Below are 13,432 nucleotides of genomic sequence, written 5' to 3'. Positions count from 1 at the left end.
CTGCTTCTGGCATAAATGGGTTATATTTTTCATTGTAAATTGGACTGTCTTAATAAATAATGTGTATTTTCTCCTGCTTCATTCCTTTTGATGTGCATTTTTCCAATCAGATAATATTTATCTGGAAAATTACTCAAAAGTAGATACATGGGAGAATCCATTTTGTTTGATAGGAAAACTTCATGTTAACTTTAAAGGTTATTAAAATGTTAGCTTGGGAGTGTGGTTTATATCTAAACATAATGCATACCTTCCAACTGTATTGTTTTGGCCAGGACTGGCTTAAAGTGCGAACCCACAAGGAGTTCTACATGGTCGGATTTGTTTTTTCTCTTTTTTTTAAATTTAAATATTTAATAATTTTTCAGATAGAAAATATTGATTAATTTTTCAGATAGACAAGTTATACAAGCATAATCATTAAAACCTTAGCATATTATCAAAACATTTATCGTTTTATCCCTTCCCTCCCCCAACGTATATACCACCCATTCCCCCCCCCATCCAATACCAAACCCCTTCTGCTCTGCATTTTCCTGTTCATTTCTTGAGATCGTAATCCCTATAAAAGAAGAACAAAATATGTTTTCATATCAGGGGTGGACTGACAACTCATGGGGCCCCCCGGGCAATAGGGGATCATGGGGCCCCTGTGTCCTTGCCCAAACTCAAAAAAGCCTATGAAAAAGGTACCAGGGGCATCTCATGGGGCCCCCTACTGACCCCGGGCCCTCGTTTTCAAATAGTCAGTCCGCCCTGGTTCCATATTATTCTATTTTAATCCCCCATAACCTCTAAGGCTAGCCTTGACTTTTTAAATTCCTCCCATTTGTTCCATCTCCTATGGTGACTCTCCATCTTATCTTCATTCAAATAATAAAGTTCTTCCAATTTACATATTTGATCCACCCTATCCACCCAGTCTTTTATTTTCGGCACCTCCTGTCTCCTCCAATACTTGGGTATCATTCCCTTTGCTGCATTCAAACAGTACAATAAACCAGATTCTTTGTATTTTTTAACTGAAAGCTTAGTACTATGAAAAAGGCAAATCTCTGGGTCTACTAGAATATCAACCTCTGTAATTTTCTGAATCAAGCTTGTTTTTTCTCAGTCGGGGATATGTCCGTTGATCCCCTGCTGAGCTAAGTGAAGCGGCTTACGCAGAGCAGACATGGAAACAGCCCGCTCTGCTCTATGGGCAGCCAGATGTCAGCAGACCGGCTGTCAGTTTACACCTGGCTGCCCTCCGATCTGGCCAGATGAAGGGGAACGGATCCTCCTTGCATTTTTAGCCATATTGGATCAGATTGGAGGTAGCCGAGTGTAAACAGACACAAGTCTGTTTACATCCAACTACCCATAGAGGAGAATGGAGGATCCGGTCGGGTCCGTCTGAAAAATAGATCTGACCAGACTGCTTATATGACAGGGGCCTTAGAAATATATAAGTTTCTGTTCATTGTTGGAACAATTAATGAGATCATTAAGATATCCTTACAAAATAGTTTAAGTAGTTATTCTTCATCTGGATGGAGAACCCTATTTTGTAGATCTGTTTAGAAACGTTGCTTGCCCAACGGTTATTGAAATAGCAAAAAATACAAAGTTGTCCCCCAGAGAAGGTTCGCTCACCTACTAGAAGCTACATCATTTAGCTGAGAATGGCAGACGTCTTGTGAAGGCACAGCGCTGATGAGGAGGTGTGGACTGTAGCCTAAGCTCCATTTACTTTTCAATCAGCTGGGGACCTTTTTAGAAAACAATATGTAGCTTGCAGTTTGATCATCTGTCCCACATTTTGTAGAACAGGCACTTCCAGGTGTCTGCACCCATGTTTAGCCTATTTTTGCTAAGAATCTGAAAACTCAAGACTCTCTTTATATACAACTTGGGATTTTGATCGTCACACTTTAGTCTGTTATTTCCCTCCTTTCCTGCATCACTATTGGACATTGTAGCTGCCGTCATATTTAGTGCTCATTCCTGTCTGCTATACAGTGCGGGGGACCATTATATCAAAGTAGAAGAAGTCACAGGTACACTATAATTACTGACACATTATAGAGGTTTGGTCAGTGACTCACCTGGATTTATTGAGCTACAGGGTCAATGTGTTTCACACATGTCAGTAATTAAAAGGACAAACTGGTAGCCTTGACATGCATCTGAACTCCAAACACCGTGACATTCATTGATCATGTGTTGATGCTCATGGTCTCATTCATCTCAGTAGGTTTCCTTAAAGGAAGTGTGAACTCAGTCTCAAGTCAGTTTTTTTTAAATAGTGCTAGCTGTATATTTGTTACCAGGGGTGGACTGACAACTCATGGGGCCCCCGGGCAATAGAGGATCATGGGGCCCCTGTGTCCTTGCCAAAACACAAAAAGGCCTATGAAAATGGTACCAGGGGCATCTCATGGGGCCCCCTACTGACCCCGGGCCCTCGGGCAGTGCCCAAGTTTCCAAATGATCAGTCCGCCCCTGTTTGTTACAAGTATAATAGTCATATTTTCAGATGTTTACATATTTTGTGTGGGAAGCTATTGGTCCCCATCCACTTCTCTCTAGCAATGTATGGCCTGCGATGGCTAAACCTAGAAAGATCTGTAAGAGAATAAGGGCCCTTTCAGACCTGTCTCCTCTGGTGTGTTGCATTAACACAAGTGTTAAAGTGTTACTAAACCCAGGACCCTGCATTTACTATATCTGGTCTCCCCGGACCCTGCATTCACTATATCTGGTCTCCCCGGACCCTGCATTCACTATATCTGGTCTCCCCGGACCCTGCATTCACTATATCTGGTCTCCATGGACCCTGCATTCACTATATCTGGTCTCCCCGGACCCTGCATTCACTCTATCTGGTCTCCCAGGACCCTGTATTCACTCTATCTGGTCTCCACGGACCCTGTATTCACTCTATCTGGTCTCCATGGACCCTGTATTCACTCTATTTGGTCTCCCACAGTACAAAGAACATGGAAATGCAATATTTTAGTAAATATAAACTGCTAAATACTTTTTCTTATCAGCAGTCTTGTGGCTTTGATCAGTGTCCAGCAGAGCACTGGTTACAGCTTGTAGGAGGAGTTTTCATTCTCCCCTGACTGTCCTGTGAGGCTGCAGGAACCCTGACTCTCTGTATGGACAGTGCTGATTGATCCTGTGCTGATCACATGCACTCTTCCAAAGAAAAAAACAATATTTAGCAATACACACCAAACTGAGCATGTGACTGACTCCTAGAGCTCGGTACTATCAGCAGATGGATTGGGGACAGTAGAAGAAGGGGAGGATCAGAGAAGACAGGATCAAACAGCTGTTTTACATAATGCGGTGGATTAACTCATTGGGTTCCACAGTGAGTATAACAAGCATGCTTTACTGCATATGCAGACTGATTTTACTGCTGTGAGTTTAGTAACACTTTAATGCACCTTATGCCGTACAAAACTGCATTATATTAAGGCAGTCCATTGAAATGAATGGGCTGCCAATACACCAGAAAAGACAAAAGTGATGAAGAACACCACAACACACGTTAGTGCATTACTGTGCATTGTCATGTGCTGCAGTGTATGCGCATCAAAGGGGCATTGAATGAAATTGTTGAGTGCTATTGGACATAAATAGCACCGCAACACACTAACACACGTAACATGCGTTAATGTGCATTTTCATAATGTGTGCGTTAACACATGCGTCCTTGCAATGCACTGCTCTGGGAAGGTGTGAATGGGCCCTAACAGGTAGTGTTTAATACTTGCATCTGTGACATTGTTTGCTTTTATCAAATTGTATATGACCAGCCTCAGATATATAAAAATAAATAGATCTGATTCAGGTAAAGGCAATATGTAATGGTTTTGCTTATATTTTCTTTGTTATAGGTATGATTAAAAAACAAAATAAAAATACATTTATTTTTCTTTTAGTCAGGTGAATAGGAAACACTAAATTTTATCATTTTATGTTCTCCCTTTTAGCCTTTGAGCTCCTTTTCAAATGTTTTCCTCTGTTTACCTTGCTCCTTTGTTGTAAAAAAACCTTGTTGTTTACAATGTTCAATAGCTCAAGCTGAGATACACCTTGAAGTTGGTTTAATAAACCTGGAGAGTGCAAAATTTGGTGCAGCTCTGCATAGAAACCAATTATCTTATTGTCAAAAATTTCAAAGCTGAACTTAGAAGCTGATTGGCTAACATGCACCAGATTTTGCACTCTACAGTTTTAGTAAATCAACCCAAGTAAGTCAGAGGAGTGAATAATTCCTCAAAAACCTGAAAAATCAAACCCAAACATTTATTTTTAAGGAACTTTTTTAACTGATTTTTTTTCTCCCACTTCTTTTGCAGCAACAACGAAGGCTCGATCTTCTTACTATTACCAACCCCGGTGAGTACTTAAACAATATGTTTCTCGCCCGTGATCAATTAACAATTTCTTGGATCGCCAGTGAGCAATAAGACAGGCTGAAAGTTCGGTATTTTCTGTGCTTTACTAAATATTAATTTTAAAAATAGAAATATAACTTGCAAAATGGTGTAAAAATCCTACAGTTGTGCAATTTGACTACTGTGCATTTCATGAAAAAAAGTTCTGTAAAACATTTCCATTGTCGTAACTAACTAACTAGTCATACTACAGCCATATGTAATGTAATGTGGGCTTTTATACGAGGAGCGTTCAAGTCAAACCGGGACTTTGCAGTTTATATAATAAAAGAACTAATTTCAAGGAGTGGAAACTGCGTTTTTTTTTTTGCATACTCCCCTGCTACATTTATACGCTTATCCCAGCGTTTAACTAATGCCTGGAAAGCTTCGGCATAGAAAGATTTTGTCAGTACGCCTGAACCATTCCAGGACTGCCTGCTTCACTTCGTCATCAGTGCTGAAATTTGTCTCTTGTGCAATTTCATGACAGGTTATGTGTTGATTATCCAGGATCAGGTGTTCCACGTGCTGAATGTTCACAGGAATGACTGCTGTGGGCTGGGAACCACCATGGCTGAGATCATCACTGATGGACGTACGGCCATCTTTGATACGTTTACTCCATTCAAATGTCTTACTTTGTCTGAGCGTCTCATCACCATACTGTGCTTGAAGTCTTCTGTAGATATCATCAGGTTTTACACCTTTGTTCACAAGAAACTTCATCACCACATGCTGTTCCATGCATGCACTAACACTGTTGTCTGCCTTCTTGATTAACGGTCTCTGGACTGGCCTAAGACATGTGCGCCGCCTATCAGTAATAGGACACACTTGCCAGTTACTACTGCATGTAGTACAGCCATACTACCATCCCTTCTTATACCTGTAAAATTAAAAGTCTTGGTTTGACTTGAACTCCCCTCATATATAAACAGATACGCCAGAATGTTAACCGCTTTATCGCCACCCTATAGCAGGAATACTGCTACAGGGTGGTAGGGGTGCGCAAAATCACGTGTGTGTGTATGTGTATGTATGTATGTGTATATATATACAGTATATATATATATATATATATATATATATATATATATATATATATATGGGTGTGTGTGTGGGAACTCGCTTCAAAGTGGTAGAGCTTTTCTTTTTAAAACACACAGCAACTCGCTTATTCTTCTTTTTAAGGGCCTTTTCGCCCAATTTTATTTAAAAGAAAAAGTTCCATAAATCTTCCCACACAGGGGTATCCACCATCAAACACATGCAAATGAAAATTCAGCCTCCTGGCTTGCACACAGTTTTATGTCTGTCTCCTACAGACTCTTTCCGAAATGGCTTTTCCGCACACAGCTGGCCATTAGCACACAGCTACTCTGGCTTCCACCTCTCCGTGGTGAAGCCCTCCTGACTCCTGTCTGCCGGGTTGGAGCCCAGAACCATGGTTAGGCCTCTCTGAAAAGTCCTGCACACACCTGTGCAATCAGTGTCCTGGCCATTCCCAAGACCTGGTCCCAGGATTGGAGATTTCATCCCTCCCAGATCTCTTTGAAATCTACAGGCTCCAGATCCCAAAACGGACTTAATGAATAAATGAGGAAAACGAAAAGCCAGTTTCCTCTGCAATTCATCAACCCTCTGGAGCCCCTCAACCTGCCTTGTTGAGAATCCTGGGTGACAGATCGCCACACTGTCACAATATATATATATATATATATATATGATTTTGCATTTCCAGGTAGGGGGAGCATGCGAGCCCTACCTGTGCCACTATTAACTGTCTCAGCTGATAATCACCGGGTCCCGACCGGTGATTACTCGCCAGTACCTGTAAACAATACAGATCTCTCCCCTATCAGCTCCAGCACACTGCTTTGTATGGCTGTGCATGGCAGAGCTATGCAAAGCAGTGTGCTTACAGTGAAGCACACACACACAGACAACACAGTAAAACACAGCACAGCACACAGTTAACCCTTTGATCGCCCCAAATGTTAACCCCTTCCTGCAAAGTGCCATTAGTACAGCGTCAGTGCTTTTTATTAGCACTGATCACTGTATTGGTGTCACTGGGGATGTCAGTGACACCAAGTCAGTTCCCCCCAGTGTCAGAATGCCCACCGCAGTCCCGCTATAAGTCGCTGATTGCCACCAGTACTAGTAAAGAGGAAAAAAATTCCAGTACCCATACTGCCATTTATAAATGCTTTAACTTTCACGTAAACCAATTAATTTAGACATATTGGTATTTTTTTTTTCAGCAAAGACGTAGCAGAATACATTTTGGCCTAAATTTATGACCAAATTTAATTTTTTAAAATTTTTTACTGGACATGTTTAATAGCAAAACATAAAAAAAATATTTTTTTTCTCAAAATTGTCTGTCTTTTTTTTTATAGTGCAAAAAAATAAAAACCACAGACAATCACATACCACTGAAAGAAAGCTCTATTTGTGAGAAAAAAAAGGACGTACATTTTTATTTGGGTGCAGCGTTGCATGATCGTGCAATTGTCAGTTAAAGTAACGGAGCGCTGTAACACAGAAAATGGCCTGGTCAGGAAGGGGGGTAAATCTTCTGGAGGGAAAGTGGGTAAAGTATACAATAAATACTAGAAGCAGATTAATTTAGCAAAAAAAACAGGTTTGGCCTTCTTGCTTCAGCTGATCCCCTATAAATGGACAATCAACATCTAGGATTTTCAGCTCTAAGGAAGGGATTTCTACTCCCGAAATGCGTTAGATTGTTTTCCCAAGGACCCCTGCTGCCTGGGACCGACATCTTTGGTGCTTTGTTTCTGTTTTCATGACCTTTTAGTTTGTCAGTATACATTTGTTGTTTTATATTAAATTTGTTTTTACTACGGTCATGCACGAGGAGAGTCCACCTTGTTTTATTCTTTTTTGCTAGTCTCTAGAGGGCCGCACCTCAGCGAGTGACAGTTTCTGTGTTCCTGTTTTGCATGAAGATTTGAGCTCTGGTTTTTGCTTTATGTTCAAGCAGACAGATTTAGTATACTAGTATAATAATAAAGTATAATAATAATAATGGACGGTTAGTTACAGAAATGGCAGTTTTTCATCATCATTCCTGTTCAGTCCTAAGTGGGATCTCCTGGCCTCCTGACACTGCTGGCCACTGAGTTTCAAAGATCAAAGGATCATGTCATGATCTCTTGTGATCCATCTGCAATTCCCCAAAACCGTCACAGTTCCAAATGTCCAAACCTAGGACTCATCACCTTGTCAATGCACCAGGCCTTACAAAATTGTAGACATTCCAGAAGACCATTATAACACTTTTGTTGACTTCTGAAGATGTCTGTTTGTTCAACTAAATAGTTTTTTTGTTTGGTGAATGCTGTTCTTTGTTGTAGTTCAGTCTAAGCTTCTAATTTGATACATAAACTAAAAATGATTATTTAGCCTCACCGCAAACTGTACAACTGCTATGAGGCTCAGAAGCACAGTGGAGCCAGAGCTTTCTTGCACTGTGGTGATTTATGGTGGTTACATAGTTAGTCTGGCTGAAAAAAGACAAAAGTCCATCCAGTTCAACCATTAAAAAAAAAAGATATAATCTTATACCCACAGTTGATCCAGAGGAAGGCAAAAAAGCCCCAGCAAAGCATGATCCAATTTGCTCCTGCAGGGAAAAGAAAAATTCCTTCCTGATCCCCCGAGAGGTAATTCCCTGGATCAACTTTACCTATAAATGTTAGTATCCAGTTCTATTCTGTGTATCTATGATATAAACTAAATGTGTATATATAATTTTGGAATTTGCGTACGGTCAATATAAAAATGAGTAGAATTCCTTATCATTAGAGACTTATCACTTCAGAGACAGGACGCCACCTAATGGTTTTGATATTGGCACCATAATACATAGTGGTAGCCCTGCCAATATCTACAGAGGATATATAGCAAAAAGGGTATATCTGTTTTGTTTGTATCTAATATCACAAACTCTTATATGCCGATATTTTCTATATCTATGGCTTATTTTCTTTATTTTCATGTGTCATGCAATATAATTGTTTGAGTACACCTACACGTGATTATATACTGTATATATATTAGTAATGCAAAAGCAATAATTCAAAAGGAGCTACTGGTCAATGGCACACAAACACTTCTTTATTGACAAAAACAATGTTAAAAACAAAAACACAAGAAATCATACCACACTCCACAGGTCCCAAATAACAGTCCTCTAAGTGGAATACCCACTAATATATGATTTGTTGGTAAGGATGGCTCCCCTCACAAGCAGCAACATATGATCCATATGACAAAAATTGCAAAAATATTGTTTTTTGTTAGTTCAAAATGTTGGTTCAAATTGATCCTGAAAGGAAAGCATGCTGTTGATAGCCTAATACATTTCGGCCAGACCAAGATCTCCAGGAATACACTGCATACTGAACATTTCATGTAATGATTTGTGTAATCCAGGGGAGGATGTTGTATTCAGTGCAAACCTCTCTCTTACACTGAGTTGGCATTTCAAAATGAGATTAGAGTAATCCAGGGGAGGGTATAATGAGCCAGACGGATCTCTTCTTACAGTAAATGAGTGTTAAATCATATGAGGTTGTAACAGCATTTAGTCCCAGAAAATGCAACTACATGTAGTCCAGAGGAGGGTATTGCATATGTGTAAGGGCTTGCAACTCCCTCAGGTGCTTGACAGTGAGCACCATCTAGGGGAGATCAGTAGGCCAAGAAAACCTCCCTCATACAGGACATGGTTAAAACATCCTTGGTCCGAAACCCAACTAGAAGATTCCTGGTGTACATATAGTAATCTTGGAAATACAAATTTAGTTGGATGGAGTTGAAGACAGTAAATGCAAAATGCACTCCCTTTATAAGGCACAATATTTAGCAGCCAAGTTATCTCTTGCAAGATTGACAGAGTAGAGCAATAAACATATAGTCCCTTAAATGTGGATGAACATGCCAGCAAGGAGACTTCTTGTCAAAAATGATTGAATTGCAACGTGGCGCAACCAGTAACTCATCATATGCAGAGTGAGATAGTGTTCAATACATAGCAGTCCCTCTAGGCATTCAGTATGTGCAGCAACTCCTCAAATTAGAGTAGGTTGGCCATAGGACAATCCCTTCAAATGCATGAGGATAAACAATAAATTGAGCATTAATCAAAGGAAGTATCTTCTAAGTTAGGCAGAGCAGAGTAGATGAAATGTAGGCAAACAGTGTAATATTGGCAGTCCTTCTAGGTGTATATCAGCAAGTCTATCTTCTGCTGACTTGCTGATATACACATGGAAGGACTGCCTATATAGAATCTGATATCGCCATTTGAATTAGAAGTTGAAGGGATGGCAATTGTGTAGAAACTACACTAAAAAATATGACTAGGGGATTTGTATGTATGTATGTATATATGTATGTGTGTGTATGTATATATGTGTGTATATATATATATATATATAGATAGATATATATATATACATACATACATACAAATCCCCTAGTCATATTTTTTCATGCAGTTTTTACACAATTGCCATCCCTTCAACTTCTAACTCACATGGTGATATCAGATGCTGTCCCCCAACTCTTTGGTGTCACACAGTATCACACAGAATCAAATTAAAGAATCCTGGAACTACAGGATTTTTCTCTTGGATGCTGTTATGCATACTAAAGAGCTGGGAGTGTGTGCATGAGGTTAAGCTGTTAACAAGGCTGCAAACATCCCTCTCCACTTTGACTCTCATCCCCAGAATTATGTTCAAACAAAATAAGTAAAGAGGTCAAACAAGCTTTCATAAGAAAGCCTTTGCAAATACAATAATTTAAGACTGAATATGTAATGGACAACTGCACTTATAGAGATGTTATTGCTGAAATCCCCCCCCCCCCCACAGTGGAAGCCACATAACAATGTATTTACTTTCAGCTATTGTACATAGCGCTTTACTGTGTGGCCCTGCCTGGCGCCACACAGCCATTGCACCAAAATCTCTGACTTGTATCCGACTCTTACGGTGCATGTGCACCACCATTTATTTCTATGGCTTAGTGAATGCTCTTGGAGACCTTTAGGGTAGGTTCACATTAATGCAATGGAAGTGTATGCAGTTTTCTAGTATGATTCAAGGAGCACCTCCAGTGCAATTCAAATGTGATTCAGCTGCGATTGCAATGCAATTTGGATACAACTGCAATTTGGGTTTATGCCCTAGGGCCCCAATGGGCAAACTACGGCCCGCGGGCCGTATACGGCCCGGCGGACCTTTTAATCCGGCCCGCGGAGTGTGATACTGTAGGATGGCTGTCAGGATGTGTGTAGGCGGGGCAGCGTGACGAACGTGAGGGGAGCTAGGCTCCTCTCACAGTCCGCCCTGAAGACCGGTGTAGCATGAAAATCTGTCTCCTATGAGGATCTGTCCCCCTCGACGTATTTGCGCATGTGCCGGAGATCGCCGATCGGCTGCTAATGCCTGAAACTGGCACATGCGCAGATACGTCGAGGAGGACAGATCCTCATAGGAGACAGATTTTCATGCTACACCGGAACGGCGCGGGAACACGGCGAGAGGAACGCGCGGAACAAAGGTAAGTGAATTGACACGGGGGACTTAATATGGGGGATGAATTAATATGGGGAATGAATTACTATAGGGGGGGTGAATTACTATATGGGGGATGAATTACTATGGGGGATGAATTACTATAGGGGGGATGAATTACTATATGGGGGATGAATTACTATATGGGGGATGAATTACTATGGGGGATGAATTACTATATGGGGGATGAATTACTATATGGGGGATGAATTACTATGGGGGATGAATTACTATGGTGGATTAATTACTATATGGGGGATGAATTACTATGGGGGATGAATTACTATGGTGGATTAATTACTATATGGGGGATGAATTACTATATGGGGGATTAATTACTATGGGAGATGAATTACTATGGGGGATGAATTACTATGGGGGATGAATTACTATAGGGGGGATGAATTACTATGGGGGATGAATTACTATAGGGGGGATGAATTACTATGGGGGATGAATTACTATGGGGGATGAATTACTATATGAGGGATGAATTACTATATGGGGGATGAATTACTATGGGGGATGAATTACTATATGGGGGATGAATTACTATGGGGGATGAATTACTATATGGGGGATGAATTACTATGGGGGATGAATTACTATATGGGGGATGAATTACTATGGGGGATGAATTACTATATGGGGGATGAATTACTATGGGAGATGAATTACTATATGGGGGATGAATTACTATGGGGGATGAGTTACTATGGGGGATGAATTACTATATGGGGGATGAATTACTATATGGAGGATTAATTACTATAGGGGGGATGAATTACTATGGGGGATGAATTACTATATGGGGGATGAATTACTATGGGGGATGAATTACTATATGGGGGATTAATTACTATATGGGGGATGAATTACTATGGGGGATGAATTACTATATGGGGGATTAATTACTATATGGGTGATGAATTACTATATGGGGGATGAATTACTATATGGGGGATGAATTACTATGGGGGATGAATTACTATATGGGGGATGAATTATAATGGGGGATGAATTACTATATGGGTGATGAATTACTATATGGGGGATTAATTACTATGGGGGATGAATTACTATGGGGGATGACTTACTATATGGGGGATGAATTACTATGGGGGATGAATTAATATGGGGGATGAATTACTATGGGAGATGAATTACTATATGGGGGATGAATTACTATGGGGGATGAATTACTATGGGGGATGAATTACTATGGGGGATGAATTACTATATGGGGGATGAATTACTATGGGGGATGAATTACTATATGGGGGATGAATTATAATGGGGGATGAATTACTATATGGGGGATGAATTACTATATGGGGGATTAATTACTATGGGGGATGAATTACTATGGGGGATGAATTACTATATGGGGGATGAATTATAATGGGGGATGAATTACTATATGGGGGATGAATTACTATATGGGGGATTAATTACTATGGGGGATGAATTACTATGGGGGATGAATTACTATATGGGGGATGAATTACTATGGGGGACAAATTACTATATGGGGGATGAATTACTATGGGAGATGAATTACTATATGGGGGATGAATTACTATGGGGGATGAATTACTATGGGGGATGAATTACTATATGGGGGATGAATTACTATGGGGGGTGAATTACTATGGGGGATGAATTACTATATGGGGGATGAATTACTATGGGGGATGAATTACTATATGGAGGATTAATTACTATAGGGGGGATGAATTACTATGGGGGATGAATTACTATATGGGGGATGAATTACTATATGGGGGATGAATTACTATGGGGGATGAATTACTATATGGGGGATGAATTACTATGGGGGATGAATTACTATATGGGGGATTAATTACTATATGGGGGATGAATTACTATATGGGGGATGAATTACTATGGGGGATGAATTACTATATGGGGGATTAATTACTATGCTTACTATGGGGGAATATTACTATACTTACTATGGATGACACATACACATCATTCATCTACTCTTGGTCTGGCCCCCGGGTCCAATATATGAACCCATTGCGGCCCTCAAGTCAAAAAGTTTGCCCACCCCTTCCCTAGGGTCTCTCTCTCAACACTGCAGAGACTTGAAAAAACACACTGGAATCACAGTGTATATGAACAGATATGCCTTTCACATGTGCGGTACATTCAACTCTAAGGAGCTGTAAATTGCATTGCACCATTCCAAACACGCCTGAGACCCTTTTTAAAATCACACTGGGGTTTATTTACTAAAGCTGGAGAGTCCAAAATCAGACTCCCTTCTGCATAGAAACCAATCAGCTTCTAACCTCAGCTTGTTCAATGAAGCTTTGGCAATGAAACCTGGAAGCAGATTGGTTTCTATGCAGAAGG

At 40.3% G+C, this 13,432-nt stretch overlaps 1 protein-coding gene across 3 annotated transcripts in view; it reads left to right on the top strand.

Moving 5' to 3' along the window:
- Positions 1 to 13,432, top strand: part of LOC149456841 (cytosolic carboxypeptidase 6-like) — a 2,243,892-nt gene that overhangs the window by 1,296,806 nt on the left and 933,654 nt on the right. For all 3 annotated transcript variants that reach the window (XM_089684448.1, XM_089684447.1, XM_089684446.1), the window contains exon 6: positions 4,359 to 4,398. In XM_089684448.1, coding sequence (XP_089540574.1) covers positions 4,359 to 4,398 — 40 coding nt within the window. The remainder of the gene's footprint in view (positions 1 to 4,358; positions 4,399 to 13,432) is intronic.

This window comes from Staurois parvus, unplaced genomic scaffold, assembly GCF_062004578.1.
Source record: "Staurois parvus isolate SC_StPar_1 unplaced genomic scaffold, SC_StPar_1.0 ptg000347l, whole genome shotgun sequence".
Classification (NCBI taxonomy): domain Eukaryota; kingdom Metazoa; phylum Chordata; class Amphibia; order Anura; family Ranidae; genus Staurois; species Staurois parvus.
Note: the sequence above shows the minus strand (reverse complement) of the source record. Positions and strands in the feature narration are given on the sequence as shown.